The sequence below is a fragment of the Sparus aurata genome, chromosome 5 (assembly GCF_900880675.1).
Source record: "Sparus aurata chromosome 5, fSpaAur1.1, whole genome shotgun sequence".
Lineage (NCBI taxonomy): Eukaryota > Metazoa > Chordata > Actinopteri > Spariformes > Sparidae > Sparus > Sparus aurata.
In genome coordinates this window covers 7,190,054-7,212,358 of record NC_044191.1, presented here as the reverse complement: position 1 = coordinate 7,212,358, position 22,305 = coordinate 7,190,054, and the positions used below count along the sequence as shown (strand labels likewise).

Here is a 22,305-nt window from a genome sequence, read left to right as displayed (position 1 = left end):
TCGTCCCAAACAGGAAGTGGTAGTACCTGCGGAGACTGAGAATAGCCCCTCTCACACAGAGACGCTGCATTAACGCCACAGCGGCGGTTCGTCAGTTCTCCACCGTTGGTCATTCACACAGAGCGAAGCACCGCTGGAATAAAGACGAACCGCCATGTAATTCACACAGAAAGCTGCGCTGCCGCTCCGTGACGGTACACGTCATGATGATGACGTCGGGGTGTTTCCCAGGTGTCCCCCCTGTCACTCTAAACCAGCGGACCGTTTATAATGTGTAGTGATTGAGAATCCGGCCCCCTTAACATCCTGGAAGATGAACGAGTTACGTTGTTCCAACAGCAAACATGTCGCTGCGTGACTCTGTCACTTGCGGGGACAGAGGCTGTTTTCTTGGGGAAAGTTCACTATTGAGATTGAGGAGTCACGTGCTGATTTGGGTGGGGTCTGAGCCGGTCGGCCATGATGGTAGGAGACGCTATCGGTTGTCAGGGGCAACGCCTGCAGAACTTCACAGAGGCGCGACTAAACAGTCCAGAGCTCTTTAATTTCTGCGCATTTATTATTTCGGCGGGACAGAGACGGATCTACGAATACGAGAAAGAAAAGGAAGAAAGTAAAGCAATGCAAAAAGATAAGGCGAAAGAAAAGGGACCTTACAGGAACAAGCTCACACCAAGCGCATAACAGCGGTATTTGGAGAAGCTCTCGGACATCCAAAATATCGACCCATACGAGCTCCCTGCAGAGGAATGGCACAGAGACCTGGATCATTTACCTCCATGCACATACATGGACATCGTCAGTTACCTTGTTTTTGGTGTAAGTTACTACACAATGCAGGAGTTTAAAAGCCACAAGTCTTTGGAAAGTTACGAGACTTTCTGCTGTGGCTGGGTGCAGGACTTGGCCATCTACAAGCCTCCAGGTGGTGAAAACAGCGTTGTACTGACAAAAAGACATTTTTAGAGAACGTACCCGAGTGTAAATGCAGAGGCAATACTGAAGCAGTTTTTAACGCAGCAGTGACTACCAGGCATGGTAAAACAGTGCGGAATTGTAAAAACCTCCTCTACTACAGAGTTAAGAACACACGTAAACAATCGTGTTTTGCCGGCGGCATCCTGCCATCATGGCGGAGAGGGGGAAGATCCCGCGAGATCGAGGGAGGGGCTTTGTACCATGACGACAACTCCTCACTCTCAATAGTCTCGGTCGGGAGGGCTGACCATCCCGTGATTTCTATCAACACAACCACTTGAGTGAGTTACGGGTTTTTGCCGGTGACAGATGCTGTTTTTCGGGCAGGAATGTGACGAAGAGTTGGTAGGACAGGCGGGAGGACAGACGCTGCTCCGCCTACAACGGCGGTAAGTTACCATGGACAGTTACAGTTACTACGTTACTTTTGTTTGGTCATGTAACGTTAAATTAATCGAAAAAGTAATCGCTAGATTAATCATTTGAAAAATAATCGTTTGGGACAGCTCTAATTTCAACCTCTTCCCCTTGTAACTCTGTTCTGAGCGGCAATGCGGCACTCACCAATAATGATTAGTGGTAAAAATTGTTGCGCCTTAGACTTACTACTCAAGCCCTACTTAGTCTGGTAACACCAGTAGTTTGTGGTGGCCAGTGTTAGCAAAACTGTAAATATCGCTGTATGACCTGGATTACTGAGTAATTTCCCTGATTGTGTGGCTCGTCGCATGTTTTGATACTACTCCAGTAACTAGCATTTTATCTCAATTCTAAAAAGTAGTGTAGCAATTTAGCATTATCCCATAATAGTCAATTGTAGCTGCAGGAGCCGCTGCTCATAAAGAAGTGCATAGTCTCACTTTAAATCAATAACTTAGATATTTCATCTTGGTTCACAAAATTAGCACTTATTTAAAAACCAAAATTAAAAAAAAAAAAGTATTTCATACATGTATTTTTAATCATTCTCTACATAAAAGAAAAGGGTTCCAAATGTGGTTAGAGCAGGGTAAACCAAATGACGATTATTAAAAAGGTTTTATGCTTTTCTTTGGGTTTTTGCATAGAATTGGTAGGATTTCTGTCTAGGATGCAGCATGTCACACTGCACTGAAGGTAGTCTAAATGTTAGTACCATTCATTTGATTTAAACTTATTTATAATTGAGCACAATTGTACAACTATGGCCTTTTAGCTTACCATGAGTTACAGCAGGAGACTTATTGCAGGAGACGGACATTTTCATGTACAACACTCAGAGAAACAACTGAAGATACCATACTTCTTGTCTAATGCATTGGCAAGGGTTACGATCTCCAACCAACAGACAGTATTGAGAGTTTTGGTGACACAAAGAAGATCCTATCGCTATGTAAAGGAATGTCATATAAAGTACACATGTGGCATACCAGAAACTAAGGGTACCCATGTCATCTGCATTAGACGAGGGGACCGTAATCTTGGTATCCTCAGTTGCTCACTTACGTGACGGAAACAGAGCCTTTAAGGTGTGAAATGAACACTCTTCTTCTGTTTTGCCAAGCGGGTGAGGAAAAGAAATAAAAAAAAAAATATGGTGATGGCATTTCAATAGTTTGCACTATTACAATGGCAAATTAGAACACACTGAAAGAAATATCTGATGACACCTAATAATATTTCAACAATTGCATTATTTGTTAAAACACGAAAATAACATCACATATTTACATTTAGTAAATAATTACTTCTGAAATTATTCTCTGATGGCAACATACGCTAAGTGACCTTTGCGTGCTACTTTACAAGAAAGCATATACAAAACAAGGCGTTGTTCAGGAGCAGATACAAAAGTTGTACTACACTAGACTTCTCTTCTTATATAAAATGTTTGAGAATTCATGCATCTGGACTATAGAGCATGCTGAGCTACAGACTACATAGTTCATCTTTCAGTACAACAAAACTATTTACTCTATTAGAAATTATTGGAGATCAAACACAGACTATATTCATAAAGCATCTGTTAGAATGCTAAATAAGCATGTGCAAAAAGTGTGAACTGTTGTTTTCAAGACATGACAGAACAAGTAAAAAGTCAAAGGACTCGTTTACTCTCATTGAGAATGCTTTATGAATACAATATATCCATGTATTTTTATACAATGCAGAACTTCCCCCTTTTTACAGCAGTAAACATGAAAAATAAAAGTTCCTCTGTCAAGTATAAGTCTTAAAGTTTTATTTTTTTCATAGATTTCTTAGACATCTATTTATTTACAGTGTAATGCTCCAAGGTCAGAAATCCCATTGTACTTCAATGAGACACACACACGCACGGACACGAAACTAAAGGAGATAGAGGGAACTGAAAAGAGTAAATGGATGACAGAGGGCTAGTACTGCAAAGGAGCATGTACCCTTTTGGTCTTTATCCGTGCTGGAGTGTCCTGGGTGTAACGAGATGGTGAGTCAGTGAGAAAAACCTCGACATCATCAGGCACTTCTTCTAGAAAGTTGGAAGGAACGAGTCCCTTGTGTCCATTGAGTTCACCCTGTGGAGTATAGAAGGAAAGTGAGCCTCTCTCTGCTGTATCTATCAACTTTAATGTTCCCATGAACCAGCTGGTGGAGTGCTGTTCACATCCATATCCTATAGTTTAACAATTTCTACCCATACTTGTTTATATTATGACTGGGACAATGTGCTTCTCCCTGGTTTGATACTATCACAATACGTAGATGGGAACTTTGACCTTTTTCAACCAGGTTTGTATTACTACAATGATGGTAGTATAAGGCAATTAATTATGTTAAGTCTGACAAAGGACACGAAACATCTTATCTGATGGACAAAAGGAGTGTTGTATTAACTACGTTTTGCTCCGCATATTGTAGACAGCCAAGTTTTATACAAGGGCCATCTCTCCTGTGGTGATCTACTTCAAGTGCCAATTTGGTTTATTTTGATTAACTATTGAGATTCTATAATTATAAAAATATTAATATTACACATCACCATCTGTCAGTATTTTTTCAACAGAATCATTGCTATATTGAATATACAAGTGGGTATAAGTAAGTACAATATTAAAAGCCAGGGTTTGTAAGATTGTAGAAACCAGCTAGAGCAATCTAAATTTAAAAATGTAAATTTTAAGTGTTTCAGAGGTTTGGCTCTGTATAAATGCACACTGCCTGACTTCCCTGTAGCCCCTAGTAACTGTGAGGTGTTTAAGTGAATCTTAGCTTTTTTTAGACTAATAAATACACAAACAACTCTTTTGAATGCAACAATCATGTAAACACAGGCAAAGTAACTGTGTAAGCTGCTGAAGGCGTAGGGTCGCTCCTGCCGTTAACTACAACAATAATAAGTAAAATGGAAAATTAAATATACGCTGTATATGTACTACCCTCTATGGGCTTCACAATGTCTCCCCCTAGTGGTGGTTGTAAACTCATGGGGAGTTTTGATGTTGCTGAAGCTCATGAGTGTACAATGTTGAGTCACCGTTGTTAAGCATGTGAAATAAAATTGATCAATTGTCGAGATAGAAAAGTCACGGCCCTGTTGCTAATTTCTGTTCGTGGTAATTCTCATGTGTTAGCATCGAGTTTCAGGAACTATATAGAAGATTATCACCATACTTACTTGAGTATGTGTTTTTTAAATGTAAATGTGTGTGTACTGTAGGACACCTGTAGGGATACACTGTGCTCTAAATAGTCAGAAAAGAACAAAACAGACATTGATACTTAGACAAAAATGTTTGTTACTTACATAGTAAAAGCCGTCTTCATCTATTTCACCAAAAACTGTGATGACGTCACCGGCACAAAAGGTCAGTTCAGCCTGTTGGAGAAGAATGGACCTTGAGACACATTTGGCCTGTTGTACTTTGGTTCTAGTTTACAGCAGTGTGAGTTTACCGAAGACTTTCCACTACACCAAATCTACTGGGGTTTGATGAGTTTGAAATGCTGTGCTTCCTTCTCCAAGTCAATGTGATGCATCTTAAACATGAGTTTCAATTCAGTCTCGGCAGACGGACTGTTGCAACTGTAAATGCATCAAATGTTTGAACTTTGAAGACAGGACTGCAACACACTGAGCACATATCTCCTATGGGATTCTTGAGAACACACAAACCAAACAGAGCGTATGTACAGTATGTAGGAGACAGGTCGACACAAGAGACCAAACCGAGGAGGGGAGATGCTGGCTCAGGCAATGCATGAGGGTCTGTAATCATGACCACCAGGGAGAGAGGGTCGGGGCCCCTCATCTCACGCCCGCCTCCTCGTTTGCACTCCAACAAACGGGGGAGGAAACACACACAGAGCAGACAGTACTGTACCCTCCTCACCCTCACTCACCTCCTCATTCAGTCTGTTTCCCTCATACTGTGTCGGTGGCAGTGCCAATAGAAAGGTGAGAGTAAGTGAACGGGGGGGAGGGGCAAAAAAACAGAACGCGAAGGTAATTTAATTTTCTATCTTACACAGTGCTAACTGAAGCCCCTCATCCAACCTCACCTGTGCACACATTGCCCTGACTCACACATGAAGGAATAGTTCAACATCTAGAAGATGGCTGCAACATAATCCTTGGGGGCAACCCTGACAATAAAATTACATTAATTGAACATGCTAGTTTGTGCAACTGACAGGCTCAGGGTGTTATTCTGAGTGTCTGTGGAGGAATCATTTCCATAATGTTGTCAGAGATACCCTTTTGTTATTTAATACAATATTTTTTGAAAAAAATTCTTGTTCAAGGAAAAGTCTTGCTCTGAAAGCTTGCAGGGTGAGTTGTTACAGTCGTCTACACTCCAGATTGTCAAAATCATTTAACTAAGACAATCATGACTTTGGAAATAAATACTTGCTGGCAGTTCCTCAAGGTAAAACCCCACTTTCCAAGTCTGACTCCTGTTTTTCCACCTTCGTCTGCTCAACTCACATCATGCAAGATTTCAGAGCGAGACTTCTCCTTGAATGAGACTTGTGTATCTGGTCACAAAACACAAAATTAGGATAAAGTCGTCAGCCTGTCAGTGGATGTAACTTGACAGTCAGAGTTGCCCCAAAGGGTTACATTGCAGCCATGCCACAGCTGCTAGCTGAGGCAATCTACTTTGGTAATAAAACGTGCAAATACAGGGCCCAGGATTAAATAATTATGATACTAAAATGTATCTCTCCTATTGTTTTTAGGTCAAATAACCCTTACTTTAGAGCTGGGGAACATATAGGAACCTGGGAACACAAGAATAACTCTTTGTTGGAAGTAGGGATATTCAGCTAGCCTGGCTGTCTAAAGGTAACACAATCTGCCAACCAGCACCTTGAAAGTTGATTAATTTATGTTTATATCTCATAAGGAAAAAAAGAAAAAGGGATTTTTTTTCCAGATTTATGGGAGGGGAGCAAGTCTTGTCAGTACTTGGAAATTACTGTGAAAATTGTCTTTCAGGTTGGTCAAGTTTGAAAAATTAGTTATATTGGGTTGAATAATGAGTTAAAGTATTAGTTTACCGCTCTATCTGTCCATTTATACAAAGCTAGGCCGTAGCTCAGCATAAAGAATGGAAGTAGCTTAAAAATTAGCAGCTATCTTGGCTGCAGTATTATGGATCCAAATGGATTTGATAACAATAACTGCTGTGCTCTGCCTGTGATGACTTGTCCTGATATTCTTGCCTGAACCGCAACCAATCAGACTCCTAATGCCTGAGGGAGTGGTCACAATACAGTGGCATTCGCCTCTAATGCACTTCCATTCTGTACGAGCGAATGGGCAAATAAAACATTCCCTTCTGGTGGCGAACCAAATTCACATCTTGGCTTACGTGCAGTTCAACCTTGCTGAACTTTGACCAGCGAGGTTGCAGCCTTACTTCCTACAATGTCAAACTATTCCTTTAAATTCTGAATTGACAAAATCACAAATACAATATCGTCATTTCAACATATGTTTTCCTTTGACTGTATTTTTGTCAACATGATGGTGGTGACAGAGAATGGTCATGATAAAGTGAACAGCTGGAGCCACAGGAGTGCAGTACCTCTACATCAACGTTAGGGGAACTCTCTCGAGGGTCGTAGTCATACAGAGCCACCATTCTCCGCGTTGACGTGGGATGCTGACGGCCACTTCGCCTGTTCCTCTCTGCGGAGAGGAAAAGACAGGAAAAATGACTAATAATTGAGAATAATGTAAAAGCTTCACTGAAAGATGTGACGGTACATAATGCCTTTCCAGCAATTCCAACAATCTGATCATCTGGCTTGCAAGGTAAACACTCCATATGTTTTCAATTTAGAGAAAACTAGCTAAAAGCACTTCACAGATGGGATGGTGAGGAGTGAAAAAAGCAGTAAAGTTGAAGCAGAAGGGCATCTCACTGGACACAGACCTCTCTTGGATTTTCTGGACCTGCGATTTATTGAGCGGCCATCTTTGAAACGATCACAGTTCACTTTACAGGAAAGCAGAAAAACATAATTAAGAGGGGAGGATAGAGGACAAGAGAATCATGTCAGCTAAAGACAGTTCAGCAGAACGTTAAGTCTCAGAGGGCGTAAGAGCAAAGTAAAAAGAAAAAAAAACAAATAGCTGAGGAGGTCCTGTAGGAAAATGATGTCTCACCTAACTTCTCCACAGGAGTGTTGAGTGGCAGGAAACCCTGTTTGAGTAGCTGGTCCATCATTTCGTCATCCTCTGTTTGGATCTCTGAGACCATGTTACAAGGGATCAGACCCGCTCGGTCTCTGATCTCTGCCCTGTAGAAGCCATCCGTGTCTTTATTTCCAAACACCTGAAGGAACAACAAAGTGTAAAGAAACCAGTACAGATAAAACCTGAAGACTGAAATGACTACTAATATTAAAGTCATTTTAAATGCACTGGCTAAGATCTTGTTTAAAAGGACAGTTCACTTAACAATCAAAAACAATTTTTTCTTATGCATAGTGCCATTTATCCATCTAGATTGTTTTGGTTCTCGCTAATATAATGAGACGAGATGGAGCTCAACCAGTGAATGAATGTAACTAGGTACATTTATTCAAGTACTGTACTCAAGTACAACTTTTAGGTAACTGTAGTTGTGTATTTCAATTTTCTCCTACTTTATACTTCCACTCCACTTCATTATGGAGGTAAATATCCTAGTAATGACTCCATTACATTCATTAGATAACTTGAGTCACTAGTTACTTTACAGATTACATGTTACATTTTACCTTTACTTTTTATTATTATCTGGTTTCTTTAATCCTGTATGACAGTAAACTGAATATCATTGGTTATGGACAAAAGATACATTTCAGGATGTCACACATAACACTGACTGCCATTTTCACCATTTTATGTTAATAGACAATGAAAATATTCTTTAGTGGAAGCCAGATACTGAACTGCACCCATCCACTGTAATGCTGCGCAGAAGTTCCAAGTGTTCTGCTACTCATGGACTAGAGGCTAGTCAACTAAGCTAGCTAATGTTAGAGCTCAGCTTGACGAGGATGACATTAATGTTTACATGGCAGACTCTCTGGACTGTAGCCCATGGGTAGATGCACACTCGACCTTTCCTCCTGCCCAATAATATGGTTGGCAGGTGCAGTTTGGCAGAATGAATCATCATTTTTAGAGAGAGATAAAGTTCCCACCTTGATGATCTGTCCCTCCTTGAAAGGCAGCTCCTCATCGGCAGCGTCAGGGTTCGGCGACATAGACATGGGGTCGTAGTCAAACAGAGCCACAAACACGCGGGTCAGCTCCTCCGGCTCGGACTCGTCATAGTAATCCAGGGAACGCCGTCCCCGCCCGTGCCTCCGCCCGCCATAGCCGTCTGAAACATAGAGGAGGCCTCTGCTGCTACTACCAGCCTTATACAGCCACGCTGGCTGTAGAGGCAATGAGAGCAGAAGATGTCTCTCTGTTAGAGCTGACAGGGGAGAGGGCGATGAGGTGCGTGTGTGAAAAAAGAGCCAGAAATCGAATGAGATAATTATCCTTTTGGTTTTTTAATTCCTTTAATTCTGCTGTTGTTTCACGCACTAAAAGCAAAGGATGCATTTAACAATAAACGCTCTGCACAATGGTAGAACAACAGGGTTCTTCGTTCACACATCTCTGCTTGCTGGCGTGATAGTCACCAAACATCAGAACACAGAACAACACAGCACAGACAGGAAACACATGTCAAGCGGTTGTTGGGGTGCAAGGGAATACTGAATGACTGTGCACACCAGGAGGACACAAGTAACACTGCACTATTCATTGCTGTTTCACTGCCTTATCTCACAGAGGCTGATCAACATGCATGCTTTTCCGGAGTCAGACATGATGAGGGCTGCATTCCTACAAATGCAGGTGTACCGTCATGCTTATTGGATACATCTGGAATCATCAGTTCCCCATGCTTCTCATGGATCACCATGTTAAATGTTTAAATGGCAGATTGTAAGTCTGAGGAATGGCTCAGCGGCTCTGCAACCAGTGCTAACTAAGCAACTGAAATGCGCTTTTTGGGAGATGTAAAATGTGCTTCGATTTTGATGGCAGCAGAGTTAATGAATGTGCAACCGAGCGATACCAACAAGGCAAGAATGCACCAACCCATCGAGTAATGTTTCTTTCCTTCTCACCGTATTGTAAATGGCTCATGCAAAATTAAAGAAGACGGGCTGCTGGCCAATGAAGGTGGGAGGAGAAGGAAAAGAGAAGGTGGAAGAGGAGGTTGGGCTAAGTTGAGGTGGGGTGAGAGAGTGGCCTGAATATGGAGGGTGAACAGGGTAAGTGAGTAAGTGAGTTTCCTGGGATTGAAGGTGTAGGAAGGAGTACATACAGGGAAGGGATTTTCATTCTCCAGCAACGGGAAAAGTGGCCAGTCTTGTCTTCCCCCGTCAGCTTTATTCAGCTAAGGTAAGCTAAGCTGACTAAACAAAGCAGCTGACTGTCCAGCACAGAACAAAGACCACTGTGATATCACTGCATGTGTTCAAGAACGATTCTTTGCCTTTTCTGACCTTGTCAAGGTGAATTGTCATCTTGGAGAGAAGCTGCACCACATACCATATTGATCCTCTGAGGACATAGATCGCCATATCCTGCGCCGAGCTACACTGCCATAGTAAACATCCTCCTTGACGGGTGAGAGGTTCCCCTCACTCCCCTCACTGTTACTGTCCATGGTGATCTCTACAGAAGACACCAATCACAGCATTACGGTCAGAGATCCCCCGCACACACACTCTGCTCTACCCCATGGCCCATTCACTCATGCTGAGACAGTAGGATGATGAGGTTGCCCTGAGGTGGGGAAGTGTGTACAAGGCAACAGGTTTCACTCTGGAGTCACTGGGTGTAAAACAGCAATGCTTGCTCTGTTGCAGGGAGATCAAATTGGGTGGTCATGTCAACATGTTAACCCACAGTAAACACAGGCATTGGGGGTGTATCGGGGATAACTTTCCTGCAAAACTGCGTGTGAACATTTGGCGATTCCAGCTGCCAAAGATGGACAGCTACATAAAATAAGGACTACATGGTTGTTTAAGCTCTATGGGCGAGATGTACAGCTCAGCTCACATGGATAAGGGAAACACATGGTATAAATAGCACAAACATCAGTGGCCCTGCAGGTGGGGATGAGGCGTCTCCTCATGTGGTGACCACACTAACCAATGGATGGGATGGGCCGTTGCTGAGGGGGGGTGCCGATGTGAACTAGCCTCCTCCCTGAGTGGTCCAGACGATCGGCGCTTCCGTGTGATGGTGAGTTCCCAATGATCTTTAGAGTGAAAAACAACAGCAGAGACGTTAAAAAACAAACTGCCTGCATTTTCAAGATGACTAAACATTTAAAAGAATCCCACCATCCTGTTAAAACAACAAAAAATACCATAAGAGCAAATGATGTGGCTTCCATTTGTCCTTAGGGAGGCAAAACAATAGAAGAAAAAAAAAATCCATCCATCAAAACAAGTAAATCAAATCAACCCCAACACAACAACATGGACTGGGAGTTAGGAAGGTTCAGATGTTAAGCTAAAGACCATTTGTTTGGTTTGTTTTGTTCTGTGCATGTCAGCTCCTTGATGAGAAAAGAAGCAAATGATGGTATAAAAGACAAAAACGATGAGTGAAGAAGAGAGAAGGGGGGGATGAGAAGAAAGGGTGTTTATTGAGAATGGACAAAGATGTGGTTAGATTAGCAAAGCCATTATAGCTTCAGCCTGGGGCTTTGCATTACAGCAATTGACACATTTAATATATGAATACTGATGATGAACAAGATCACTTTTTTTGCTTAAACAAGTGAAAGAGATAATCGAGAGCGGATGTGCATGGGTTGATGGCTAAATGAATCACGGCAGGCAGCAAAAGTCTTGATCTGGTCTTTTGTTTGTACGTGAAGCAATGAGATGCAGGAGATAAAGCAACACGCACAGGGTGGAGTGATACAGCTGCAGCTCTGCAGGTTGAGACACTGAGAGCACCAAATGAAGTTGGCAGCTGGCGGAGAGAAGGCGTGGATAGGGGGAGTAGAGACGGGAGCAGCATGTCCCCATGCACTGCACAGAGACTTTCCTTTAAAAGGAACCTTTCCCCTCAAAGACATGAGAAGTCAAAACTTGGTTAAATGGCCTTTAGGTATTTAAAAGCTTTACTTTAAAATCCACCATCCCACAGTCTGAGTACAAGCAAAGTAATTTACACAAAATAAAACATCAAATCAGACCAACCATGAACATGTGATACTCGAAACAAATGAAAAACAAAATGCCAAATAAAACAAAAACAACTGTGTGTGTGTGTGTGGGGGGGGGGGGGGGGGGGGGGGGGCTAAATCATAAAGAAAAAGACAACATTAATGAAACAGAATGGCTGCAGCTTGCTGATAGAAAGTACAGCAGAAAGTCTGAATCACACACCAGCGGCTGGTCCCGGTTGAGCCTGGACAAAGACTGGGCCCTAGCCTCCCTGTGGGGGCTGTAATAGACCCTGTCCAGCTCGTTCAGCCGGCCCTCGCTCAGGGCCCCGTCCCTGGAGTAGTTTCTTGGCCCGGCCTCCCGACCAGGCCCAAAGTGGTCCCTGTTCCTAAAGTCACCCGTGTGTACTGACTTGGCTGCACTCATTGGCACATCAGAGAACTCCTCCTCCACGCTGCACTGGCGGGTCAGAGTTCTTTTACGACCCATCGCCAGCGCCCGCCTTTCTATTGGGCCTTCACAGTGAATGATGTGCACGGGCCCCCGCATGGGGCTCCCATGAACATAGTAGCCTCGATGACTGCGGCCTAGAGAGCCTTCTTCCTCACTGCCACAGTCTAACCCACTGTCAGGACTCTTGGTGTTCTGGCGGTTGGGTCGTCCATGACTGCGGTCGTCTGGATTGTAGCCATAGCGGCCGTCGGTGAAACGAGGGGAGGAGCGCTGGCGCTGCAGGTGACGGGAGCTCTTGCCGTGGGTGAGATGGTTGTACATGTGGGAGTTTTGGGCGTACATCCTCCGCTGAGTGTGTGGTGTTCCCGGCCGCCCGCCGTCTTCAAAGCACAGGCGCTGGCCCATGCCGTCCACGCCGTCCAACTCTTCCTCAGCCACCTCAGGGATGCTGTGGAGACGTTTGCTGCGGAGCGACTTCTGCTTTACAACCTCCCTCTGGAGGTCCCAGCAGTCTCTTTCCTCGGCTAAGTCCTGACGCTTGTAATATGCCTTCAGTCATGACCATGAGGCAAAGTTCCACAATTTCACAGTTCAGTTAGTCAATTCAAAAGGTCAAAAGGTTGAAAGTTTTTCGAAGGTTTTAGGACAAGCAGGAAACAACACAGTATGTGAATAGAACAAATGGGGGGGAAAGACAAAATAAAGACAGAATTAGTTATTTGTGGCAATGTAGTAAGACATGCATTCTCATTCCGTGAGAAGAAAATGGCATGCTCTGAACAGGAATCTGCAAAGGCTCAAATATGGATGGATAACTGATAAACTGAGCGTGGGCACGGATGTTAGATGTGGAAAAAGGTACTTAGCTTGTGATAAATTAGAAATATCCAGACAAACATTAAGTAAAAGGCTTAGTTTGTGCCACAGGTAAGGGATACATGAAAACGTCAATGTGGACGGAATAAATAAGTCTTCAAAAAAGCAAAAAGAATTAACAACATGAAGCTGAGTGAGTAGAAGAGTCAGTTGCTAAGACCATACTGCATCAGGACACTTCAGATGTAGTCAGACAGACACAAATACCTTCCATGTGCTCACAGAAAAAAAGGAGAGGGAAATTTCACTTTAAAGGAACAGGTCACCCATAAATGAAAATTCAGTCATTATCTACCCATCCCCAGGCCGATGGAAAATCAGGGGAATTTTGTAGTCTACAAAACATTTCTGGAGCTTCACAGCAAAACAGCGGTTCAGCTTTAACTGAAGTAGATGGGGACATGATTTAAAGCGCAAAAAAAAAAAGTAAAATGGCTCCATAAACCTAGTCTGGCTGAAATCCAAAACTCCGGAAGCCCCCGAGATCCCAAAATGATTTGAGAAGACGTCATTTATACCCTTGATGCCATGTTGAGCTCAGGCACCCACTTCAGACGTGGTATGCGTTAACACTTTTAGCTTATCAGCTACAATGACATCGGCTTAAAAACGGGTGTAATAACATCTATTTGAGGCCTTTTGAAGACTTGGTTTACACCAGACTAGCTGTATGGAGCTTTTTATGTTTGTTTTTTTTTTGGTTTTTTCTTTAACACAAGTCCTCAGCTACTTCAGTTGTGAAAATGCTACAAGGCTATTTAGCTGTTAAGCTCTAGAAATGTTTAATAGACGTCGAAATGAGGGCAAGTAGATAATAAGAGGACTATTCCTTCAATAATTTCCTAAACAATACTTAATTAAAATGTTTACATCATAACTATACACACTTTGAAGTAATTTATTTACAGAAATATAAGGGTGAAGGATAAAATGCAACAGTGATTTACAAAATAGGTGATGGTGGCGAGAAGGAGATGCTGTATTGGTGTATTTAAAGGGTAAATACACCAAAGAATATACTTTACACCCCATTTTGTGCAGGTATTTAGACAGAAACGGAGATAACTTAATGAGATTTGCTTCTGATAGCAAGTCTACTTTATTACAAAGGACCAATCAGCCACTACAGTACACCTTACTCTCACAACAGGATACTTTTCTATAATGATAGCAGATTGGCTTTACATCCACACATCCCCACTGAAATGAAGACAGGATCATGTACCGACAATGTTCTACATCCATAGAAAAATTAAACATTAGGACATGACAGACAAAACAAAAGTGAATATTTCCATTTAAGTACTCACTTAAATGAGATTCCCATATGCACGTCATATGCATGACCCTTTGATACAACACAGTAAATGTCAATTTGCAATTTAAAATGAAATTCTAACATTTGGCTTTTACACTTGTAACTCTTCTTTGGTGCAATATTAAGAGCATCAAAATGCAATGCAAGCCTTTATAAAACGTTCTGCTCCTAGTGTAGAGCCTCCCCCCACTAGCATGCTATATTGTTATATTTACACAGCCATTCCCGCAAGCTCAGTCTCAAATGAATAAAGCGGTGCCGGAGGGGCGGGGTGGAGGAGCAAGGCTGTAGAGGGGAGGCTGATTTGGTTAAGGCAAGGCGGGGGAGCTCAGCCAGGCAAAGCCACGATGGGCCTGGTCGTGGAGCCTGTGAGAGAGAGCTGTTCCCTCTGCAGTGGGCAGACCCTCCCTCCCTCAACCTCCGGCTACCCCAACTTCTTCTGCCCTCCCCTTAGTCACTACTGTGCAGAATGTACCTTAAGAGTGTTGTGAGAGTTGATGCTGCGCCTTCGGCCCTCCTCCAGTTGCATCTCAGAGTAGAGATCTTCCTCGTCCTCCTCCATTATGTCAGACAGATCAGAACCCCGGCTGCTCTCTGTGTGGTACTCCTCACTGTGGCTGTAGTGGTGATGATGGTGCTGAGGGAGATTGAAGTAGAAAAGAAGCATATTGGGTAGAGAACAACAAGTTCATAGTTTTATCAGGGCTCTTGCAGAATTCAAGTCAAAATTAGGGGCTATGAAAGACCTTTGTAAGTCCTCAACAAATATAATTTAGAACCAAAAAAACTATTTATCTGATACAAACATAGCCCCCCTGCCTTTTGTTTTGGCGATGACAAAATGCTTGCTAAATGCAAATTCTTGTGAAGCTGCCAAGTCAGAGGAAGTTTCAGGTGTGTTACGAACAAACAATTTAGCCCTTAGCATTGCCCTACTTGTTTCTGCTCATGTGGGATTCAACAGCTTTCCCCCTATGGTCCCTAACCTGCATGGTCTTTGGGCATTAATTATACCCTGCTTCATTTCCTGCCAACCATAACTCACATATTCCCATTCTGGCTCATTACTTATTAGCTACCCTTACAAAAATGAAGTATACTTCAGTTAATTTTATCAAGTGAACTTAAGTTGATTTCAAGTATATTTTAAGAATATATTTAAGTATACTTTATGTAATAAGTACCCCAACCTCAATGTATGAGTACTATACATGTAAGTGCACTGCCTCAGTACTTCTTGGGACTAAATGTGTCCATTTTTTAGTTCATGAAAAGTATACCTCTAAGTATACAAAGTACAAAGTGTAAGTACTACTTTAAGTACACAACTTATTTACAACAATATAGTGTACACAGTGTATGTGTGTATGTGTGTGTGTGTTTGTGTGTATATATATATATATATATATATATATATACACACATATACATGTGTATATGTGTGTATATGTGTATATGTGTGTATATATATATATATTTTTATATATATATATATACACACCACAAGGTTTATTTGAATACTTAAGACCTTGGGGTTTGAACAGTGAAGTATATCATGAGCAAAAGATTGAGCAAAGTATAAGCCAGAATTAATCAGACTTCACTGTATACTTATACTGTCAGTATAAACCGAGTGCACTTAAGTATAATTTTTTTGCGCATGACAATTTTCCTGTTAGCCTTAGACGCATTTTATACTGAATTCAAGACAATTTATTATCTTAATTTCCCTTTTTTTAATTTAAGACCCTTTTAGACTTCAGACTAGAAGGAGCTGTAGGAACCTTGTTCACTGTGACATCTTTGGAGGTGGATGACATGGAAATCTTCAGTATGTGATTACCAAAGAGTTGAAAGAAAGTGTCTAAACTCTACAGAGACTAAATAGCACTAAAGATGTCACCTAAAGACTTGGACACCGCCATTAAAGTACAAATGCAGCTATCACCTCCAATGTCCTTGTAGCTTTCATTATTAAATATTGGTATAATATTGTGTGTATTGTCGCAGACTGTTGTATAGCTGCACAATGTGCAGTTTTACTTTGCCAAAGTAACATTTCCGTTCACAGCTAGATTATACATGACTGGTTCATCCAAATATGTGCTATGTGGTTTCTGTGAGAGATTTAGGTGCTATTCTGTTGTTCTATTTACTTTCCTTTAAAAGGATACACATTGCCCCTATTGGGATGTATCTGTTGTGTAGTTTTGGATAGCCTATAATTAGCACACTTGTGTAGTTTCACTGTGATTTTGCCAGAATACACGTTGAGGAAGGGTGTCTTGCTGAACAGCCGTGTGGCAACAATTTGATGAGAGTGCTGTCTATAATTTTCTTTTGTTTATACACGACTGGAAAACAAATAAGTCTACAATATTCTTCCTAGAAACAAGTGATTCAAGCTGATTGATTGGCTGAGCAAAGCTTGTTTGTGTTCTCTGTAAAGTACCTGTCTGCCCAACTCTGAGCCTCTAAGGAATTCATCCACCGAGGCTCCTCTCCTCCTTGCATGAGGAGAGTCATAGCCATCCTCCTCCTCGTCAGAGTTGAGTGGATGCAAGGCGTTACCTCGATCACTGAAGATATTCCTTTTCTCAACCTGATAAAAAACACATTGTAGTAATTAAGATGGAAAAAACATCAAAATAATTTAGTTTAATATTCCTAAAATCCCATTTTCTTTCTGGAACCAAGCAAAACATTGAGAGAGATATTTCCATTTTCACTTTTGGCAAAGGAGTTTAATAATACCAAAGACAAAGAGTTCTATCTTTTTTTAAGCAATATATATATATTGTGTATATCATCCATGGCACAATGGATATAACGATTTCCAGGATCAATACTAGATTTCTCCACATGCTGAGATAAATACTGTCCTATAATTAAATACCAACTCACCCGGTTGCCCTCTGCAAACACTCTCTGGGCAGCTTCCCTGGCCATGGCCTTGGCGATGGTGTTGGGGATGGGGACTCCCTGAGGCTGCGGCAGGATCCTCTGAGGCGAGGGCGATCGCCTAGGCGGGAAGTGTGGTGGCTCCAGGTTGGGTCCGCGCATGGGAGGCAGCGGAGAGGGGGATCGCTCCCAGGGCTGGGCTGATCGCAGGCCAACCTCGTGCTCTTTGGTTTCTGGCTCTCTGGCACTTATTAATGGTTTGGACTTGGGCATGGGGTGGCGCTGGAAATGAGGCTGGGGCGGGGGATGAGGAGGCGGGTGGCTGGAGGGCTGCGAGTGCGGCTGTGCGTGGGGCAGCGTGTGGGGTTGGGCTTGTGGCACAGGCTGTACCTGGGGCTGAGGGTGATTCGGGGGGTATGTTGAAGGATAAGGAGGATGGGTTTGTGAGTGCACTGGATGGGACTGTGGGTGGGGGATTGGGTGGGGAGGTGCAGTGGTTCGGCGGGAGAGGTGCGGAGAGCCCAAGAGATTGTGCGGGATCGTGGCAACAGGAGAGTCCTGGGACTCTCCTTGTGTCGATAACGTCCTTACAATGACTTCCCTGGCCTCCAGACACTGAATCCTGTTTAACTCCACGGTCACATAGTCTGCTGTAGGGTACAAGACCTCTGCTATCTGCATTCACAAAGGAACCAGAGAGTCCTTACCAAAGGGCAATTCAGAATGTTAGCATGCAAAAACACTTACTCTGTCACCCTACCATCATATACACATATTTACTAGGGGTGTCACGATTTCTATTTTAAGGCTAAAATCGTTCAAATTTAAAATCAAAAGCAGCACTGGTTTATTCTCCCAGTGTATTTAGCCCTTCTCCACCAGTGATGTTCATCCGAAACTAAAAACACAACAACTAAAGGGCAATACAGCTAGCTTACTGGTAGCCTGTGGCTACACTTCCAGACACTTATCCTCTGTGCATTGCATTCAACAGTGTTGATGGTGGGTTTATTTTCTTTGACATAGATCCTTTTTGGACAAATCCAGATGTGATACTATAACAATAGCAGTCATTTCAGTGCTGAATGAAAATATTTTTGAAATCCAGAATCAATCGAATCATGATCTTGAAATAAAAAAGTCAAATCTAATTTTGGATCAGGAGAATCATGACACCCCTACATCTACATGCATCTATTGTACTCATTTTGTGCCCAATGTGTACCCCTTTTCCCATAAATGGCAAGAATTCATAAAAGGTTCATGTGGTTGGCTTTGATTCTCCCAAAACCCATCCCACAGAGCAGTGTGTATGACATGGTCCCGTCTTATGAAACGTATAAAGTCATTTTCTCATAATTAATGATCTTGTTATGTCAAGACAATAACATTTATTATTCTGTGATACTGACAAAAGTAACTTGTGATCTGGAGATAAATTTACTCACTAGAAAATGGATGAAATAAAATGTTCAATCAATGCGAGTAGCTTTCTTAATTGTCAGTGCGAGAGAAATACCTGATTATCATAACACAGAGATTTTTTGTGTCCAGTTCATCAAACGGACCATGTTTAAACCTCAGCTACAGCCCCCACCTCAAATCTGTTAGAAAATGGCCACTTTATTTCTTTAATCAGTCCAGCATGGTGATTTTATTTTAAACTTAAAGGAGAACTTCGGTCGATTTAAACATGCAGCTTCATTGCTCAAGCTACCCTTGATTTGCCAGTACCGAAGAAGTGAACAAATTTGGTCCAGCCATTACAGAGCTCCGTGAACGGAGACTTAGCATTGAACGCTAACAGCATGGGGTCAGAACTTTACACTGTGTTTTAAGCGTCTTAACATACTCCACATCTCACACCAAAAGTTATGCAACATCAGCAGACACCTCACAACACATCACTGTAGCGTGTATGACTCAAACTGAATAAAAAAGTAGTTAAAACAGTGTGTTTGTGCAAGGAGCTACTTACCTGTTTGTTGACATCCGTGTGCTCCGGTAGCTAGACCAAACTAGCATATCCATCGAGTGTGCACTTAACAGGCTTAACAGGCTATTGTAAGGCTCATGGCTCATGACAGGCTGTAACATGGACATGTACATTATGAACATAAGCACGAAAATGCTGGAATACGTTTCCGTCTCCGCCAGTGAGGGAGTAAGTGCACGCTCGACGGATTGACTAGTTTGGTCTAGCTACCGGAAGACACGGATGTCAACAAACAGGTAAGTAGCTCCTTGCACAAACACACTGTTTTAACTACTTTTTTATTCAGTTTGAGTCATACACGCTACCGTGCTGTGTGCTAAGGTGTCTAATGATGTTCTCCTTTAAAGTTGACACTATCATGTTTGTCCCTAGGGGCTGAAAATCAGCATTATGTAATTTCCCCAGGAGGTGGCAATAGAGCACTGCTCACAGAAGTCATCACAGAGGCAGGCAAAGGTTTTTTAAGCACTGTAACACACACAAAAATGACTTGTCTGACATGAGGTACCTTTTGTCCCTTTGTGCACACCGCATAACCAATCACGCTGGCCCCGTTCGAGGTTCCTGAAGACGTCAGAGGCGGCGGCTTCCATCTGACCTGCAGAAGCCCGGGTGTCTGACCACACTGAACCTGCACCTCCTGGGGAGGGAGAGGGGGTCCTGGGGAGCACAACACACACACTGGGTAAGAAAAGAGAGGAAAAAAAGATATCTCACCAACAAACCATTTCGCCTGTTTGATAAAAAAAAAAAAAAAAGAAAAAAGAAATTGCTGATGTCAGTGCTGTGGTATCACATTCAATAACTGCTTAATAAATCTTACATATAAAGTACTTTATAAAGATGAATCTTGTGGTATTGCCAAGAATTGTATCAAAAACACTATGTATGCTTAAGTATTTTAAAAGCATTCTCAATTTCACTAAAATGTTTGAAAAAGCATGTTTTGCCAACGTTCAGCCATCAGTGTTCGTGGAGCAATATCCTGTCTCCAGATTCTCACTGAAAATATTCTATGGGCATAATAAAACAAAAAAAAAACATGGTTTGCTTTTTTCACAATCTGTAAGTGCTGCCTGCATACTAAACAACATCCCCATCTGTGCAGGGCTGCTGCTCCCCTGCAGTGACATGGGGAGAGAGGGCAAGCAGATGCAGTCAGCAGTATCTCTGAGCTGCAATGTGCAGCTGTTTGTGTGTCTGAGAATCTACATCGATGCAATCTTGATCACATTTCTACGCTGAGTGTCAGCAGACGACACACAGTCTTGGAACAGCAGCAGGATCTGTTTGGAGATTTAATTTCCTCTTGTCACAAACAAGCTCCTCTGAGAACTAAACCAAGACTTTAAATGAACATTTCAGTGGGGCCTATTTCATTAACACTGGACACAAACAGCAGACACTGACTTGCAGGCGGTGAATTGGAAGCTGTAAGTAATATTAATACAAATATGGACTCACTAATAATGAAGCCACTTGCTTTGAAGAACACATGCTGAGTGTGAGAGCCTATTACAGAGCCTCTAGACGCTGCCCTCTTTATTGACAACAGTTGTTCACACAGATACTGACACCATTTCAGACACGTCTAATTAACATGTTCAATAGACGGATCATTTAATGAACTCAAAGCATGTTAGCTTGTCAGCTGCTAACAGAAAATGTCAATTCAAACTTCAGCTTTTCACTCTTTGTCCTCCCCTTTCTTTCTTTCTTTCTTTCTTTCTTTCACTCTCTGTGTCCTCCCTATGTTCCATCCCTTTCACTCTTCTATTCATTACATAGATATTATTCATTGCCTTCATAATCTCTCTGTTATCGCTGTCATTTTCTGAACTGCTGTCTTATTCTGGCACCTGAAGAGTTTTGCACTCCCTCCATGTCAAATAAACACATGGAGGGACACAACTACACCAACTCTTTATGCATTGAAAATGTATTTTACATATAGTGTAAACTATATGTTATGACAACATTTGCACCTTGTAATATCATATAAATTGAAATAATTGAGAATCGACACAGGCTTGTGTTTTAAGCAAGGAGTAAAAACCTGGAGTCGAGGAGAGTACAGAGTTGTTTTTAACTATTGACGTACAATTGATTATAAAATGAATTATTCTCTATATTTTCACAAGTATATAAACCATTACTGTTTAATATATATTGTAAAAGATTCTAGTATTCTTTTGTTTTCTAGTACTTTTATAATATTATGATGTTTAAATTCATATCACTATGTAACGAATATATTATCAAAATAATCTTATTATCAATGTTGTATTATTTAAGCATAATGACAACATCGTCATCGTTAATAAGTATTGTCATGTATTGTGAAAATATATTTGGACTCATTTTCAGATTTGTCATATATTACATTGAATTTTCATCCATCCATTGTCTGTAACTGCTTATCTTTTTATCCAGCTCACATTGGGCAAACAACCATTCACGCTCACAGACACATCTAGACAGCAGACTTTTTGCATGTCTTTGGATTCTGGGAGGACGCCAGAGTACCGGGAGAGAACCCACGCAGACAACAAACAAACACTGCACAGAAAAGGTCCTGCCCCAGTCAGGTCTCAAACCACGGGCCTTCTTGCTGTGGGGCAACAGCTCAAACCACTGCATCACAGTGCTTCTCTATTTGTATTTTTCAGTATGTTAGTATATGCTTGTTCCATAAGTGCCTGACTACTTAGACCTATAAAAAGCAACAATATGTCAGGCCTAACCACATTTTATCTGCATCCACAACTGGCTAACTAAACTGTGCCTGTACATCTACACACATAAAACAGTGGCATAAATGTAGCTGGCTGTGGAGAGCGTCACTCTTATTACATTCTCACTTTCCCGTGGTGAGGCAGTCAGGCTGTGAGACCCGAGTTAGTGCTGGCAGCAGCAAAGCATCAACGAGCCTCATGGGAAATGAAATCCCAGAGACCTACGCTCGCTATTTACACTAGTTTGGCTTCAAGAGACTTGTTTCCAGTGTTGTGTAGCTTTATTCAGAAAACCCCTCTTCGACGTTTTCTTGTTGGACTTGCATGAGTCTTATTGCAGT

At 42.0% G+C, this 22,305-nt stretch overlaps 1 protein-coding gene across 28 annotated transcripts in view; it reads right to left on the bottom strand.

Moving 5' to 3' along the window:
- rimbp2b (RIMS binding protein 2b) overlaps positions 1–22,305 on the bottom strand; it is a 142,833-nt gene that overhangs the window by 3,596 nt on the left and 116,932 nt on the right. For 9 of the 28 annotated variants that reach the window (XM_030417502.1, XM_030417490.1, XM_030417492.1 and 6 more), the window contains 14 exons: positions 19,738–19,889; positions 17,237–17,908; positions 16,785–16,934; positions 14,808–14,969; positions 11,908–12,687; positions 10,655–10,763; positions 10,046–10,171; positions 8,638–8,819; positions 7,613–7,781; positions 7,380–7,442; positions 7,029–7,132; positions 5,338–5,364; positions 4,742–4,813; positions 3,378–3,512 (listed from right to left, as the gene is read on the bottom strand). In XM_030417502.1, coding sequence (XP_030273362.1) covers positions 3,378–3,512; positions 4,742–4,813; positions 5,338–5,364; positions 7,029–7,132; positions 7,380–7,442; positions 7,613–7,781; positions 8,638–8,819; positions 10,046–10,171; positions 10,655–10,763; positions 11,908–12,687; positions 14,808–14,969; positions 16,785–16,934; positions 17,237–17,908; positions 19,738–19,889 — 2,903 coding nt within the window. Of the gene's footprint in view, positions 1–1,371; positions 2,509–3,377; positions 3,513–4,741; positions 4,814–5,337; positions 5,365–7,028; positions 7,133–7,379; positions 7,443–7,612; positions 7,782–8,637; positions 8,875–10,045; positions 10,172–10,654; positions 10,764–11,907; positions 12,688–14,807; positions 14,970–16,784; positions 16,935–17,236; positions 17,909–19,737; positions 19,890–22,305 lie in introns of those variants that run through there. The other 19 variants (XM_030417501.1, XM_030417503.1, XM_030417504.1 and 16 more) reach the window with 14 other exon arrangements.